The 16,189-nt window shown below is 51.1% G+C and overlaps 1 protein-coding gene across 1 annotated transcript; it reads left to right on the top strand.

Moving 5' to 3' along the window:
* Positions 1-7,336: 7,336 nt before the first annotated feature.
* On the top strand, positions 7,337-13,551 carry CD177 (CD177 molecule; the record flags this gene model as incomplete). Its single annotated transcript, XM_080828450.1, has 9 exons — positions 7,337-7,388; positions 7,463-7,603; positions 8,203-8,388; positions 9,311-9,430; positions 9,605-9,721; positions 11,536-11,676; positions 12,351-12,536; positions 12,670-12,804; positions 13,062-13,551. 9 exons carry the CDS (start codon positions 7,337-7,339, stop codon positions 13,295-13,297), a joined length of 1,314 nt encoding a protein of 437 aa, XP_080684576.1. The 3' UTR covers positions 13,298-13,551.
* Between the last annotated feature and the right edge of the window lie 2,638 nt (positions 13,552-16,189).

Genomic DNA, 16,189 nt, shown 5'->3' with positions numbered 1-16,189 from the left:
TGGTCTGCGTACTAGCTGGAGGTAGGAGTCCCGGTCCGGAAGTCGGTAGCGCAAGCCTCACTGGAAAGTTTTTAAGAGTTACAAAAAGTCAGGGGCACCTGGCTGGCTCAGTCGGTGGAGAGAGCAACTCTTGATCCTCAGGGTTGTGACGTTGAGCCCCACGCTGGGTGCAGAGATTACTTAAATACGTAAAACTTAAAAAAAAAAAAAGAGTTACAAAAAGTCAGACAAATAGTTGTCTCTGGTCACCGAGTTTTCTAGTTGTCTCGTCCGATTGGCCACAGGCTGGTTGCAGATCGTGGAAAGAATTTTGTCTTTTGTATACCTGCCTCTGCTTGCTTGCTTGCTTGCTTTCTCCTTCCTTCTCTCCTTCCTTCCTTCCTTAAAGCAATGTGAGGGCCCACATCCATTGCTCTCCCTTTACCCACTTCTCTTCTGCCAGGGGAACCTGGTCTTCCTATATCTTGAGAGTTGTGTGTGGCTGCCCCTTGGTCACATTGGGTGACTTCTCAAGCCATAATAGGGAGACCCACAGTGCTGATGGTCCCAGTGCTCACACACCACACACCTTGGAATTTGGGGTGCACCTGCTTCTGTCAGTGACCATCCTTGGTCCCCTACCCACCCACCCAGGGGTGAGGGTGCCCTGACAGGTTCAGAGATGGAAAGGAGCACAAGAATCAGTTCTTAAGTATCGAGAGCCTAGGTGTCTGGGTGGCTCCGTCGGTTCAGTGTCCGACTCTTGATCTCACATCAGGTCTCGGTCTCATGGTCCTGAGTTCAAGCCCAGCATGGAACCCACTTGAAAAAAAAAAGAAAGAGGACTAAGAGCCCAGGGTATCCTTAAGTGCTCTCAGGACAGGGTACAGCCAAACCCGTATTTACATACTCCCTGGTGGCTGTGGGGTATGGGACCTGGTGTGCTGGAACTAACTCCGCTTGGCTTATGACACCAATGTTTAAATTTTCAGGAAGTTTTTAAGCCAGTGGCTAACCACAACCATTATTGGGATACGTGGGTGGCTCAGTCGGTTAAGTGTCTGCCTTCAGCTCAGGTCATGATCTCAGGGTCCTAGAATCAAGCCCCACATCAGGCTCCCTGCTCAGTGGGAAGCCTGTTCTCCCTCTCCCAGTCCCCTTGCTTGTGTTCTCTCTCTCACTGTCTCTCTCTCTCTGTGTGTGAAATAAAATCTTTAAAAAACAGTAAATGCAACCATTATTAAAAATTGAATTATGTGAATTTACAGCCAAATCTCATTAAGACAAAGGTAACAAGCACTTAAAAATCATCCCTTCCTCATGATCTTAGTGCATTTTCGTATTACCTGTGCTCTTGAGAGTATTTATGTAGTTCTATTGCATCTGTGTGGTAAAAATACCATATAATGGTTACCACGGGGCATTTCTTGTCAACTCCATCTTCTGAGACATTGTGGTAGCTTGAAATCAGGCGTGGTGGAAATATTTACACCATGGAAATCATCAAACCCTACAAATCAGAGCTTTTATTTCTCCCCTCGGGGAAGCAGTTAAACATTTAGCAGCACATCATAAATGTTCGCGGCCTTGTGTTCAGGTGTGAATTTTTGTACAAGGGAGCTTTCTTTCCCTGTTTCAGTGTCGAGACTTTTCCTACAGGTTGTGTATCTGCAAAGTGCATGGCATCCCCTAGGTGTAGAGCATTTGTGCAGTGTGCAACCTGACCTGGGTTCCCAGTGTTCCTCTTTGTTTTATATTGTCACAACAAACAATACATTTAAAATGGGAGTCAGTTGGTTCCTTTGGATGATCCCAGAGAGCAAACAGGGAAAGGAGCCACGGAAAGATGAGCTGTCCAAATGGGAAAGGGATGGACAGTCAGAAGGCTTCCCTGGCAGAGTGTCCCTCCCTGCTCTGCACTCCTCCAGGGCTCCCTGCCCTCAGGACACAGGCCAACGCCTTGATCTGGCTTTGCAGGTGCTTAACCAGCTCAGCCCTCCCCCCACCTACCTTCCCACGCCAGTGCCCCCCAGCAGCCATTCCCAAGACGTGCCCAGGCATTTCCTGCCTCCTTGGCCTTGCCCCTTGTTGTTTCTGCTTGGTATGGCTTTCCCTTGGTTGCCCACACCCACCCCGTCTACCTGGAAGGCTTGTAATCACCCCCAGTCCCAGCTGCACCCCATCCCCTTGAGGAGCCCTTCTCAGGCAGACCCCTTCTTGAAAATAGCAGGCTTACTTCCACCTGTGGCTCATGGTTCCAGCCAACCCACTGCCACAGCATGGCCCTTGGTGATGCCCTCAGGTGACTGTGTTTAGCCACCTGAAGGATTTCCCTGCATCAGTCATTCAGGGCCACAGGAGCGAGGTGCTCACACAGCAGCTACTCCCTGCCTGGCGCCAGCCCACTGTACAGATCTGTGCATAAACCTGGCCTGTTCTGTCCCTTCTCAGGAAACAGATCACAGGGTGTCCCCATGAACCCACAGGTGCACCGAGAGGAAGAGGCAGCAACAGGAGGCACCATGGGCATATGAGCCACCTACTGAGGCACTCGCCTGTGCCCTCCGGACCGTGAAAGCCTTAGCCCATACACACCACGCACTTTTCCCATGGATGATGGATGCAGTGTGCACGCCCAGTGTCATGGTTGGGCAGCTCTGACAGCACCCAGCATGTGATGTGCAACTCAGGTCAGGATGACCTTGGTGGACCAGAGTCCAGTATGCAGACTCACCAGGGACACAGTAAGAAGCCAGGAGCTGCTTGCTTGCTTGCTTTTTTAAAAGATTTTATTTATTTATTTGACACAGAGAGAGAGAGAGAGAGAGAGAGAGAGAACATGAGCAAGAGGCAGAGGCAGAGTGAGAGGGAGAAGCAGGCTCCCCACTGAGCAGGGAGTCCAAAGCAAGACTCGATCCCAGGACCCTGAGATCACGACCTGAGCCGAAGGCAGACACTTAACTGACTGAGCCACCCAGGTGCCTCAGAAGTTGCTTTCTAAATGGAAGATAGTTACTTGCAAAAAGAGACGTATCTTTGCTACCAAACCCTGAATTTCTCACTGTGATTTTCCTGTTATCCCTCTCTTTTTTTTTAAAGATTTTATTTATTTATTTGACAGAGAGAGAGACAGAGATCACAAGCAGGCAGAGAGGCAGGCAGAGAGAGAGGAGGGAGCGCCGAGCAGAGAGCCCGATGCGGGGCTCGATCCCAGGAGCCTGAGATCATGACCCGAGCCGAAGGCAGCGGCTTAACCCACTGAGCCACCCAGGTGCCCCTTCCTGTTATCTCTTTAAGTCACAGAAGCTTTCCATGATGTTGGGTCTGTTGGGTCACATGCCTTTCATTTGAGTCCCTTCCTGATGTAGGATCTCCTCAAAACTGGCAGTCTTGGGGTGCCTGGGTGGCTCAGTCAGTTAAGTGTCTGCCTTCTCTGCCTTTAGCTCAGGTCATGATCCCAGAGTTCTGGGATGAAGTCCCACATCACGCTCCCTGCTCAGCAGGGAGCCTGCTTCTCCCTCTCCCACTCCTCCTGCTTGTGCCCTCTCCCTCCTCCCATCACTCTCTGTCAAATAAAATCTTTTTTTTTTTTTTTGAGATTTTGTTTATTTGACATAGAAAGAGGGAGCAAGAGAGGAAACAAGCAGGAGGAGTGGCAGAGGGAGAAGCAGGCTTCCCACCAAGCAGGGAGCCTGATGCGGGGCTCAATCCCAGGACCCTGGGACCACGACCCGAGCCGAAGGCAGATGCTTAATACTGAGCCACCCAGGCTGCCCCTCAAATAAAATCTTAAAAAAACAAAAAAAACCCTGGCAGTCTTGTGGGTTTACACAGAAATGAGTAGGAGTAGCATGTCAAAATTTGCTATATCTGCCCCCCCCGCCCCAAATCTTAAGGGCCCTTTTTTCCTAAAGGTGTGGCAGATTGTCTCAGAAGGAGTACAGCGGTCCCCCCTGCCCCTCAGTAAGCCATGGTCTGGAAGCAGATGATCCCTCTTCTGACATATGGTCACTGAACATGGGTCACCAGGCCTATGTCATTCCCCTCCCTTCACCCCCAAAGGTAGGCGTTTTATCATCTCATGTCATCACACAAAGAAGGGTGAGTCCAGCACAATAAGACATTTTGAGAGAGATGCACCACATGCACATAAATTTTATCATAGTATCTCATAACTAGTCTGTTTAAGATTTTATTTATTTATTTGACAGAAAGAGATCACAAGTAGGCAGAGAGGCAGGCAGAGAGAGATTAGGAAGCAGGCTCCCCGCCGAGCAGAGATCCCGATGTGGGGCTCAATCCCAGGACCCTGGGATCATGACCTGAGCCGAAGGCAGAGGCTTTAACCCACTGAGCCATTCAGGTGCCCTGACTGGTCTGTTTTTTATTAGTCATTATGATTAATCTCTTTCTGCCTCTTATGTATAAATTGAACTTTATCATACATATGTATGGACAGGAAAGGCACATGGTACATATAGAGCTTGGTGCTACCACAGTTTCGGACATCCACCGGGGGCTTTGGAAAATCTCCTCCACCCATACAGGAGGGCTACTGTTTGGGGACATTCCCTAGACCTATGGGACCCTAGGATTTATACCAACATGATAGAGGGCTCATCGCCCACCCTCTGACACACACGTGTCTTACTCCTGCATCATCTTGGGTGCTTGCTACCTCTTGTTCACTGTGTCTGTTTTTTTTTTTTAAGATTTTATTTATTTATTTGACAGACAGAGATCACAACTAGGCAGAGAGGCAGGCAGAGAGAGGAGGGAAGCAGGCTCCCCGCTGAGCAGAGAGCCCGATGCGGGGCTCGATCCCAGGACCCTGAGATCATGACCTGAGCTGAAGGCAGAGGCTTTAACCCACTGAGCCACCCAGGCGCCCCAACTGTGTCTGTTTAAATAATATAAGTCCCTCAATGAAGTGGAGCAGTGTGATGTCCTATAGAAACTCAGATGATCTGGGTACCTCTGAACTCTGTTAGAGGACAGTGCAGGAGTGCCGACCTCCTTCATGGCAGGGGTTCACATCCATCCAGAGCCATCATCCAAAGAATCCCTGCAAGGCCTGAGCATTATACCTTTGGCCAGTGCCCAACTCCCCCTGATCAATGGCCTGCAGTCTTTCTGGTATAGGGGAAGAGTACCGTCTACACCCGTGATTGCACTGCAGGGTCTTTCTCAAATGGACCCAGTCTCTGGGTCCATGAGCTTCCAGGTCATGAGCAACCCAAGAGGTGCCGATAATCATCCCACTGACTTTACAGAAGAGGATGAGGCAGTTGGGACAGGGGAAATGAATGACCCAAGGCTACACAATTAGGGGAGCAACAAGATCCGGCCTGGCAGCAGAGTTTCACACACCTACAGCTGTAAGCCTTTTTGCTAAACAGTTCCACACCCAGCCTTGCATTTGCCCCTTGAAATATGTGAGACTCCCAGGAAGGTTGTCTTAATATCCTGACTCTGACCTGCATTGCCAAGCCTCTGGCAGCCTCTCCATTCTCAACACCCATCGCTTCCCCCTTCCTTCTCTGCAGCTGAGCCACCTGCTTTCTTTCTAAGCCTCACCTAAGCAAGGAGTGGTCCCATCTCAGGGCCGTTGCACCTGCTCTTCCTTCTGCCTGGAATGCCTTTCCCACAGGCCTTTCATGACAAGCTCTTTCTTTGCCTTCTGTTCTTACCTCACAGGTAACCTCCTCCAGGAAAACTGCCCCGATCCAGTTCACTCACTCACTTTCACATCACCTGGTCTTCACCCTGCCTAGCACCCAGCACCTTTTTTGTGTGTGTGTGCATGCTCACATGTTTGATCAGTCTCTCTCTCTCTCTCTCTCTCTCTCTCTCACACACACACACACACACACACACACACACTTGGGTGTAAGCTCAACAGAAGCTGGGCCTCATTCTTGTTGGTCTTCTGGAGTCCCCCAGCAGCTGGGATGGTGTCTGGCACAGAGCTCAGCTTCAGTGAATATTTGTGGACTAAAAGCAAGATGTTTCACTGACCATCTATGACCCTCTGTGTCTTTGTCTACCCTTCCTTCTCCTCTTCTTCCAGAAACACTGCTTTAGGCCATGTACATTTCCAGAGGGCACCATTTTCACAGCAACAAGGGTCTTCATTGAGGAGGAAGTGGTGTTTCCATGGAGCACGACCTATGCAAATACTAGTGATGGCTCTGTTCCCATCTTCCCCCATCTTTCATTCATTTGTTCAATCACTACTTATTGAGTACACATGTGTCCTACGAGTAGTGTAGACGTGGTGGGAATCGTGTCTCTGCCCATGGGGCAACGTTTACACTTGCAAACATAGAATGTATAAAGATGTTAAAAAGAAACTGTAAGTTACACCGTCTCTCCTCTGCTGCTGTTACCCACCCCCCACCTTCCTCTTCCTCCTACATGCACTTGTCGGCTCCGCAGTCACCAGCAAGACTTTTATTCTTCTCTGGCCCTCTCCTCCCCAGCATGCTGGAGCTGGTGTGTACAGGCTTGCAAAAGCCAATGGTTAAATATTTCAGAATGTTGCGAGCCGATTGTTAAATGATGGGTAGCTCCAAGTCTAACGGGGCAGGAGTTTTATACCATGGAAAAAGGCCCCTGTCACAAGGCATGTTGTGCTGATGCTGTTTTTCTGAGGAGCTGGTTTTCTAGCATATCCCCGGGGAAGAAACTTCGCTTTGTCAAGGAATAGCCTGTCTTTGATAGAGACTCACTTTCCATGACCACCCCCCACCCCTCCCCAGAAGGAACTTCAGCTCCCTGGTGGGTTTCCCCAGAGGTGGAGACTTTGGGGCCTGGTCTTGTGCTAGGAGTGGGGGGAAAAGAGGAAGGGAAAACAGGAGGGAGCATTGGGGAATATGGGAATAAAAAGGCAAGCAATTTAAGGAAGAGAAGTAAGAAGCAAGAACCCGTGGTGGACAGAGGTTAGAGCAGGGGTAACCAGTGTCCACCGCACAATGTCCTCACAGGCGGTTGGGCCATATCCCCAGTATTTCCACCTGTGGTCGGAAGGTGGCCAGGCTGCCCTGAAGAAATTGCCTTCCCAAATTACCCTGAAACAGCGTGGGGGTGGGCACCCACCAGGTGGGGCTCAGGAGGAAAGGGGGGCTGGGGAGCTGGACCAGTGGGGCCAGCATATTTCTAAGTGCTGGGCATCAGGGAGCCTGGACTCCTGGGTCCGGGGAAAGAGAGGAGACCCGGATTTCCCATCCAGTGAGACTCAGAGGGTGGCCCAGACCTCCTCTATCAGGGCTCTCCCTCCCACCCTTTCCTGGCAAGATATAAAAGGGCAGGGTACCCAGAAGCAAGAGCGGGAGCAAGAGTTCCAGCCTCCCTGACCATGAGCCCTGCCTTGCAGCTGGCTATCCTGGGCACGACCCTCATGCTGCCCCGTGAGTGGGGACCCCGACCTGGGAGGGCCTTTTCCTGGAGGATGGGCTCAGATGGATTTCTCTTCCCATCTCAGGAGTGCAGGCCCTGATCTGTCAGTGGGGGACACTTAAGTCTGTGATGAACATATCGGGACTGCCCCTTGAGTGGACGTCTGGCGAGGAGTTTTGTGAGGATGGCTGGGGTTGCCAGGACACGCTGATCCTCATCGAGAACGGTGAGCAGGGCCCTGTGGGCCCCAGGCCTAACTCCTACCCTCTCCCAGGAGAGGTATCCTTCCCTGCCCAATCCTACTGTACTCTGTGTAGGGACTCTGAAGACCTGCCCCCCTCAGCCAAGAAGCTGTCTCCTCCTCAGCAGGAATAGCCCCTGGGGTGCCTACTCACCTTTCCAGCCTTTCACCCCAGACCACTTTGCAGACCCTCCTGCTAGGCCTCTGGAGTCCTGATCCCTGCCCCTCCTCCCTCAGACTCAGGAACCCAGCCCCCACCCCCCCATCTCTCCTCTCTTAGACCCAGGAGTCGAAATACCCAGCCGCCTCCTCCCTCAGACCCAGGAGTCCAGGCCCCCCGACCCCCTCCTCCCTCAGACCCAGAAGTCCAGGTCCCCAGCTCCCTCCTCCCTCAGACCCAGGAGTCCAGGTCCCCAGCCCCCGCCTCCCTCAGACCCAGAAGTCCAGGTCCCCAGCCCCCTCCTCCCTCAGACCCAGAAGTCCAAGTCCCCAGCCCCCTCCTCCCTCAGACCCAGAAGTCCAGGTCCCCAGCCCCCTCCTCCCTCAGACCCAGGAGTCCAGAGCCTGATTCTCTTTTGGTGCAGGACCCCAAGTGAATGTGGTGATCTCCAAGGGCTGCACCCAAGTGGCAGATCAGGATGTCCTCATCAGGGAGCACAGTGCAGGCCCTGGCCTCTCCATCCTCTCTTACACCCATGTGTGCCGGGAGAAAGACTACTGCAACAGCCTGTCCAACAGCCTCCCACTTTGGGCCCTGCGGTCCACCACAGGTGCGGGGAGGGAGGAGCTGGGGGAGAGAAGGGGCCGGCAGGTACAGGGGAGCAGCAGGGCTGAGGAGTGAAGTGAGCACAGAGGCAGCTTCCACTTAGATTCCTCCCAACTCCCTGTTCACTCTGTCTGGGGCTCCCTCCCTCAACACCCCTTCTTCTATTGGTCCTGGAGCAGCAAACCACACTGATTTCCTGGTGTTCAACCACCTAGCTTAGACTCAGGCACAACCCTACCCCAGGGCGTGCTCCTTTCTCCTCCTCCTCCTCTTCCTCCTTTTTCTTCTTCTTCTATTTAGAATTAAATTCACTCATGTTTTATTTAGGGTTTTGGCAGTTCCTCTTCCAAAGTGAAATTAGCCTGTAACTTTAAATTATTTTTTATTTGAGTCTAGTTGATACACAATGTGGCGTTAGTTTCGGGTGTGCAAAAGCGATTGGACAACTCTCAGTGCTGTGCTGTGCTCACCACTGGTGTAGCTCCCATCTGTCCGCACAACCCTGTTACAGTATCATTGACTGTACTGTCCTTGTCTGGTACCCCAAATCAGGCTTGGGGCAACGTTTGTGCTTCTCTACTCTTTGGAATAGTTTGTGAACACGAGGGTCTAGAGTTCTTAGACTGTTTCATGGGACCTGTGGGTGAATCCACTGGTTCCTCCTGGGGCACCCCTCCCCCACTGCACCCCATCCTGTCCCCAGGCTCAGGTGTCCCTCAGGGCTTCTCCTATTCCTTGCCCCACCCCTTGCTCTCTCCCTTGCCACCTGTCCCTGATTCCCTGGTGTGCCTGCAAGGGAGGGGCCAAGAAGGGCGCATCTGTGGGAGACTGGGGAGTTTGCTTCTTGGGACCAGCAAAGCAGGGGGCGGGCGGTGGTGGAGAGCAGGCCCCCATCCAAATCCAGAGCCCTTGCCTCACCTCCCCAGGCCCAGGTTCCCTGCGGTGTCCAGTCTGCTTGTCTACAGAAGACTGTGAGTCTGCCACAGAGCTGATGTGCCCAGCTGGGAGCACACACTGCTACCAGGGGACAATCCAGCTCAGGGGAGGTGAGCCAGGACAGGGGTCCCCGTGGGCCATGGGAAGTGGGGTGCTGAAGCGGTGGGAGGAGGGGTCTGAGGACCAAGATCTGGGGCCTGAGGAGGGTGGCCCCCCGGGGGGGAGGTGGTTCCAGCAGCGTCTCCCTCCCTCCCTTCCACCCACCCCCCCGCCCCTGTCCACAGGGAATATCTTCAGCATTCTGAGAGTCCAAGGATGCACGGCCCAAGCAGGCTGCAACCTGCTCAATGGGACTCAGAAAATCGGGCCCATCGAAATGAGTGAGGACTGCAGCCCTAGCTGTGAGTATCAGCGCACAAGAAGCACCTGGGGTTGGGGGGTGCACTAGGAGGAGCCTTGAGGAATCTGAACGTTTATTAAGGTCAGATCCGTGAGCCTTTGGCGGCAGAGTTTAAGGACTAGGAATTTTATGCTGAGAGGGATGGGGACCTTCTAGAGGCTTCCAAGCAGAGGAGAGACCTGAATGGACTTACCCTCTTACAAGGATTCCCCCTTGGCTGCTGGGGGCGGGGCCAGGAAATCAGGGGAAGCAGGTTGAGTGCCAGCGCCTCCGCCCTGGGGGAAGCAGTGGAGACAGGTGGGAAGCCTGCAAGGTCCTGGCATAATTTTGCAGCTGAAGCCACAGGATTTCCTGATGGGTGCAACCTGAGGGAAAGGCGATTTCCAGAGTTCCAGCAATATTTTCCTGGGGCAGCTGCAAGACAGGAGGGGCCGTTGAGCAAGACAGGCAAAGGGCGGTTGTGTCATCTGCAGAGCAGGGTGCAGGAGGGTAGATGAGCAGGCCTCCCTCCCGGGGCCTTTGGTGAAGGTCGCACATTTTGTGGTAGCTGAGGATGGTCGGCACCCGCCCCAGGGAGCGGGAACACCTGTATTCCGAGCTCAGCTCTGCCAGTCACCAGGGCTAGGACGTGGGGCAAGCTCCTGCACAAGTCCTCTGCCTCTGTTTCCCAACTTGACATTGGGGTGATGATTAAGCCACCTATGCTGGAGTTGCTGTGAGGAAATGAGGTAACCTGGGTGAGGGGAGTGTCCTGGGAGGCCTACATGAGCTAGTCCATGGAAAGCAGCCACCACAGCCTGGCACATAGTAGATGCTCAGTGTGCACTAGGCATTTGTGTATTTTGGTCAGGAACATAGGGTTTCTCAGTTCAAAGAAATAAATGGTGGCTGGTGCAGTGGGTTGAACATCCAGCTGTTGGCTTTGGCTTGGGTCGTGATCTCAGGGTTGTGGGATCCAGCCCCACATCAGGCTCCATACTCAGCTGTGGAGTCTGCTTGGGTTCCTGTCTCTTCCTCTCCCTCTGCCCCTCCCCCTCCTCTCTCTCAAATAAATAAATGTGTATATATATACACATATATATATGTTTAGGGTTGATAAATATTTTATAGATTTATATGTATTTATAGTTTATATATTTATATTAATATATTAATATTATATATTTATATAAATATTAATATTATATTAATATTATATATTTATATAAATTATAATATTATATAATTATTATATAACTAATAATTATTATAAAATATAATTATAAAATATATGATATTAATAATATATTTATATAATATTAATATAAATATATTTATATAGATTTATAGATCTATATATTTTTAGATATATATCTATATATAGATATATATATAGACATATATATATTGACATATATTGACATATATATTGACATATATCTATCTGTCTATATATATATATCTATATATAGATGTCCATATATATAGTGGCAGGCTGACCACCTCCTCCAGATGAGGGCCCTGAGCACCAGAGAGGGCAAGTAGAGTTTGACTTAGGCCAAAGAAGAGCCATTGTGCCTGTCATACCCAAAGGGAGGAGGGGCCTTCCTCAAGGACCCTTGGGAAAGGCTCCAGAAAAAAACAGGGTAAAGAATGGGGATGGGAACCCGACTTCCAAGGTCCCTTCTAAATCTGAGATTGAGGGACTCTGTGGCCAGGCCAGCTGGAGAGTGACCCAAGAATGTAGCCACCTTCCCAAGCACGGGAACCAGAGGGATGGACGTGGCTGATTTCCTGGCTTACACAGACCCTTACACACCAAATTCTTCTCCCTAGCTTTTCTGAGCTGCCAACGGGGGGTCACAATGTACAGCAGTCAAAACCTGTCTCAGATACCCCGCAAGTGGAACACAGATCACTACGAGTTTTGTAATGTTGGGGAGGTGTGTCAGGAGACCCTTCTCCTCGTTGATGTAGGTACGTGGGCTGCTTTCGGGGTCCCGAGTGTCCCCACCCTGGGTCCTGTCCCCCCAATTTCCTGCCAGGTTCCCCTGATGCCTCAGATTCTAAGTTCAGGACTTCCTCCTTCTGTACCTTGGTTTGCCCTTCTGGAAACAGGTGAAATGACAGCAGTGCTAGCACCTACCTTGCTGGGTGGTTGTCGTAGTCCGTGCGAGGGAGGGCCAAGAACAGAGCTAGCACAGAGTATAAGCCCACTGAGCTCCCGCCGTGTGCCAGGCACTATTTTAGGCACCGTGGACCCCTTGCATCTTCCTTCTTCTGGCTTTACACACCAGTGGGGAAGCAAAAAAACCAAAACAGAGTAAGATGCGGATGTGAAGCTGAGAGCAACCCTGCGGGGGAAAGGAGGTAGGGAGAGTTAGAAGGTTCCCATTTGAAAGTGGGTGCTCCAGGGAGGCTGTCCTGATCAAGTGTTGCATTTGCAGAAGAACTGATTAATGGCAGAGCTGACTCTCGCCCCGGCCTTCCCCCTACCCTCAGTGTGCCCTGTACTCTAGAAACCAGGCACCTGCACTCACTCTCCGCCTGCCTGCTGAGCATCGGAGGGGGGGGGGCTCCGTCTCCTGCCTCTGATCATCAGAGCCCCACTCCCCCAGCCCAGCTTTTGCTCTCTCGCCCCCCACCCACAGGACAAAAATCAATCATAGTGGGAAGCAAAGGCTGCAGCAAGGGGAAGACGCAGGATGCCCCGACCATCACCGTACACTCGGGGCCCCCCGGAGTGCTGGTGGCCTCCTATGCCCATTTCTGCTCCTCCAACAGGTGCAACAGGGCCAGCAGTACCAACGTCCTTTTAAAGTCTCTCCCTCTTCCGGGTATGGAAGCCCAGTGGGTTGGGTGGGACCGGGGACACCAAGAGATGGGAAAACACAGAGACTTTGGGGATCGAGGAGGGTGGCTCCAGCTAGGAGCAGAGCTGTGCACCCCAGCCTTCCCTCTACTTTTCAGCTGCTCCTGCCCCAGGAAACTTGCAGTGTCCCGTCTGTGTGAATCTCTTTGGATTCTGCCCAGAAAACCCAGAAAATGTTAGGTGCCCTACTGGCACCACTCATTGTTACAGTGGTTACATTAAGATCCAGGAAGGTGAGTGCTGATGGCCAGGTCCCAAGAATGCAGGGTTGGGGGCCTGGATTCACTGGTTCTGAGGTAGGAGGGTACTTGAGGCCCTGACTCAAGGGTTTGAGTTGGGGGTGGCTTGAGGACTCAGATTTTTAGGTGTCTGAGGGAGGAGAGGACTAAACGCAGTCTCCTGGTCTGAGGGGGCTGGGGGCATCTGGGGTTCCTGGGTCTTAGGACTTTAGGCATGCTGTCCTTTGAAACCTCTCTGACTCACTCTCTAGGTGGGGTATACTCCAACTTGAATATTCAGGGCTGTGTGACCCGAGCTTCCAGCTCCTTGCTGAACCATGCGCAGAAAATCGGGGTCTTCTCGGTGACTGAGCACTCTGAGGAAGAGCTGGTGACTGAGATTGAGAACCTTATTCTCCAAGCCGGAGTGGCCCCTGTGCCCTTACTGGCTTGGGTGGTGGGGCTTGGGCTATCCCTAGCCCTCTGGTGTGAGATACCTCACTACTGACCCCATTTCCCTATGATTCTTAGCTCCTTGCTGACGCCCTACCTAGCCTTTCTTCTGACCTCATAACCAAACAGCCTTGGCCACTAAATTATTTCCTTGCCCTCTCTGAGAATCATCATCTGCGGGCACAGCCATATACTTCAATGTCCTGATAACAACATACAGAAACAGCTGGGGAAAGCTGAACTTGACCTCTGGGAGAGATCAAGAGTGGCCACATGTGTCTGATAATAAAGACATCGTCCTTTCCCTGGATGCTGGGGTTTCTCTGTGTGCAGCGGAGGGCAGGACACACACAGATCTGTTGCAGGGAGAGGAGGAGCCCGGTGAGAGATTCACCGTCTCAGGACATTCCTTCATTGTTCTGGTGCATGTCCCCATTCCAGCTTAGAGGTAGCAGAGCCTTCAGGATGCTTGGGCCAGAGGTATGTGGGTACCACCATGACCTGAGGTGGTGGTACCCACATACCACCCACGTACCACTGATGAGGCTTTCCTCTTAGCTAGCAGGGCCCCAGCACAAAGGGGAACTCATCCTACCTGAGAAACTTGACATAGAAGGTTTGCAGTTTCCTGAGGCTGATCTCCTTGGGTCTCTGTGATCATCCAAGGCCTGAGAAGGGAGAGAAGTCCTCACCATTACTAGAATCTGTAGGGGGAAAGGTGTGTGGGGGAGGTTTTCAGTGGGCTGCCTACTACACACTCTGATCTCAGGCTGAGAAAGCCACCCAGCCCATACCATAAGGAGGGAGCTGGGGAGTGAGCACCCCGGTCTTACTCAGTGTCCTTCTTCTGGTCTCCTGTTGGGGTTCCTCTTGACTTGACTTGAACCCAGCTGGAGGGCAGGCAGTCCCATGATGCAGCCCCATAGATCTGCCACCCACAGGGGGAACAGGGGGAGAAGGAAGCCAAGTGCCCAGCCCAGTCTACCCTCTTCCTCCTCACATCCACCCCTTCCCCTTGTCCAGATGAAAACTGCAGTCCTCAGTATAAAGGACACACAATTCCCATCTGTTACTTAATCACAGCAACATGGTGTGCTGATGACAGTGAGTCAGACGCTCAAGGCAGTAGACAGCCAGTTCTTGATATGCACTGTGAGAGGAAGATGGGGACAGGAAATCATGTAAAAACCAAGCTGCAAAGTTCCTTATGTGGAAGGGTGCTCCTTTCTCCACCCATTCCATATTGGCTTACTACCTGCCAACACCTAGTTTAAGAAAATTGTCATGGGACAGAAATCTTCATTTCTAGGAGGTGTGGGCATTTGATGATATTTATTTAGTGTCTGCAGTTTTCCATGAACCAGGGCCACTGGCCACGGAAATATGAAGATGTACCCCTCACATGTCACCTGGCTTCCAAACATAGTCCTCCCTGACCCAGCGACCCAACCCCCCTTCAGCGGTCACGTTCCATCTGGCCATCAGCAGAATGCCCCTCCTCTTCACCGTATGGAAAAGCACAAAATGTCTGGGCTGTAGGCATGGCTTCCAGTTGATTAGAGCTGTGAAGGGTTTCTCACCTACCCCAATCCCAAGAAGCAAGAATTCTTTAAGTGGGTTCTCGGTGGGAGTATGCAGTTGTGGCAGAGTGGCTCTCCCTTATTCACCTCTTGTCTCATGGACCTCCTGCATTCTGGCTGTGGGGGATGTGACACGATAGACTGACTGCTGGTCTGAGATGTACATTCCTGATGGATGCCAGGGTACCGTCTCTCACTGGTGCCCTTGTAAGCCTTCAAGGGCCTTTCCATCACTCTGATAAGCCAACTGTTCCATGACACTGGGCGTGCACAGCAGCAACCACCATCCACAGAAAAGATATGTATGGGGTTAGATTCAAGCAGGGATAGAAGAGACAGGGGTATGCCTCAGCAGATGGCTGGGATGCCCCTGGCACCTGCTCCTGGTGCATCTCTCTCCACCTACACCTATGGGCTCATGGGCATTCCCTGTGATCTGTTTACAGAGAAAGGAAACAACAGACCAGGGGTGTATGAACTGATCAGTATGATGGGCTGGCACCAGGCAGCAGGCAGATGCCGGTTAGGACTGTGGAAAATAATTTTTAAAAAACCTCTGCACAGCAAAAGAAATATATTTTTTAATGAATAGACAACTTATGGAATGGGAGAAAATATTTGGAAACCATGTATCAGATAAAGAGTCAGGACTCATATAAAGAATGCCTACACCTCAGTAACAACAGCAGCAACAAAACCCCAACTAATTCAATTTCTTAAAATGGGCAGAGGAACAAACAGACATTTTTCCGAAGAAGACATCCAAATGGCCAACAGGTACATAAAAAGATGCACAATATCACTAATTATCAGGGAAATCCAATCCAAAACCAATTTCCTATCAGTGCAACAACAACAAAAATTCCTGAAGTGAAGGAAAAGCAGAGAACTTTTCTCTTTCTGTTTTATATCCTGCTGGATAGTTGCATCTCTTTTTTAAAAAATATTTTAAAAATATTCTTAGAGTGTGTGAGTGGATGTAGGGGGAGAGGGAGAGGAAGAGAATCTCAAGCAGGCTCCACGTTGAGCTCACGGCCTGATCCCAAGACCCTGAGACCATAACCTGAGTCCTAAGCAAGAATCAGATGCTCAATCCATTCCTGATTAAAACGCTTCAAAATATAGGGATGGGGGAACATTCCTGAACTTCATGAAATCCATCTATGAAAGATCCACAGCAAATATCATCCTCAATGGGAAAAAGCTCGCAGCCTTCCCGTTGAGATCAGGAACATGACAAGGATGCCCACTCTCACCACTCTAGTTCAACATAGTATTAGAAGTCCTAGCAACAGCAATCAGACAACAAAGAGAAATAAAAGGTATCCAAGTTGGCAATGAAGAAGTCAAACTCTCTCTCTTCGCAG

The sequence above is a fragment of the Martes martes genome (genome assembly GCF_963455335.1).
Source record: "Martes martes genome assembly, chromosome: 17".
In the NCBI taxonomy this organism is placed as follows: domain Eukaryota; kingdom Metazoa; phylum Chordata; class Mammalia; order Carnivora; family Mustelidae; genus Martes; species Martes martes.
This window is presented reverse-complemented; position numbering and strand designations above follow the sequence as displayed.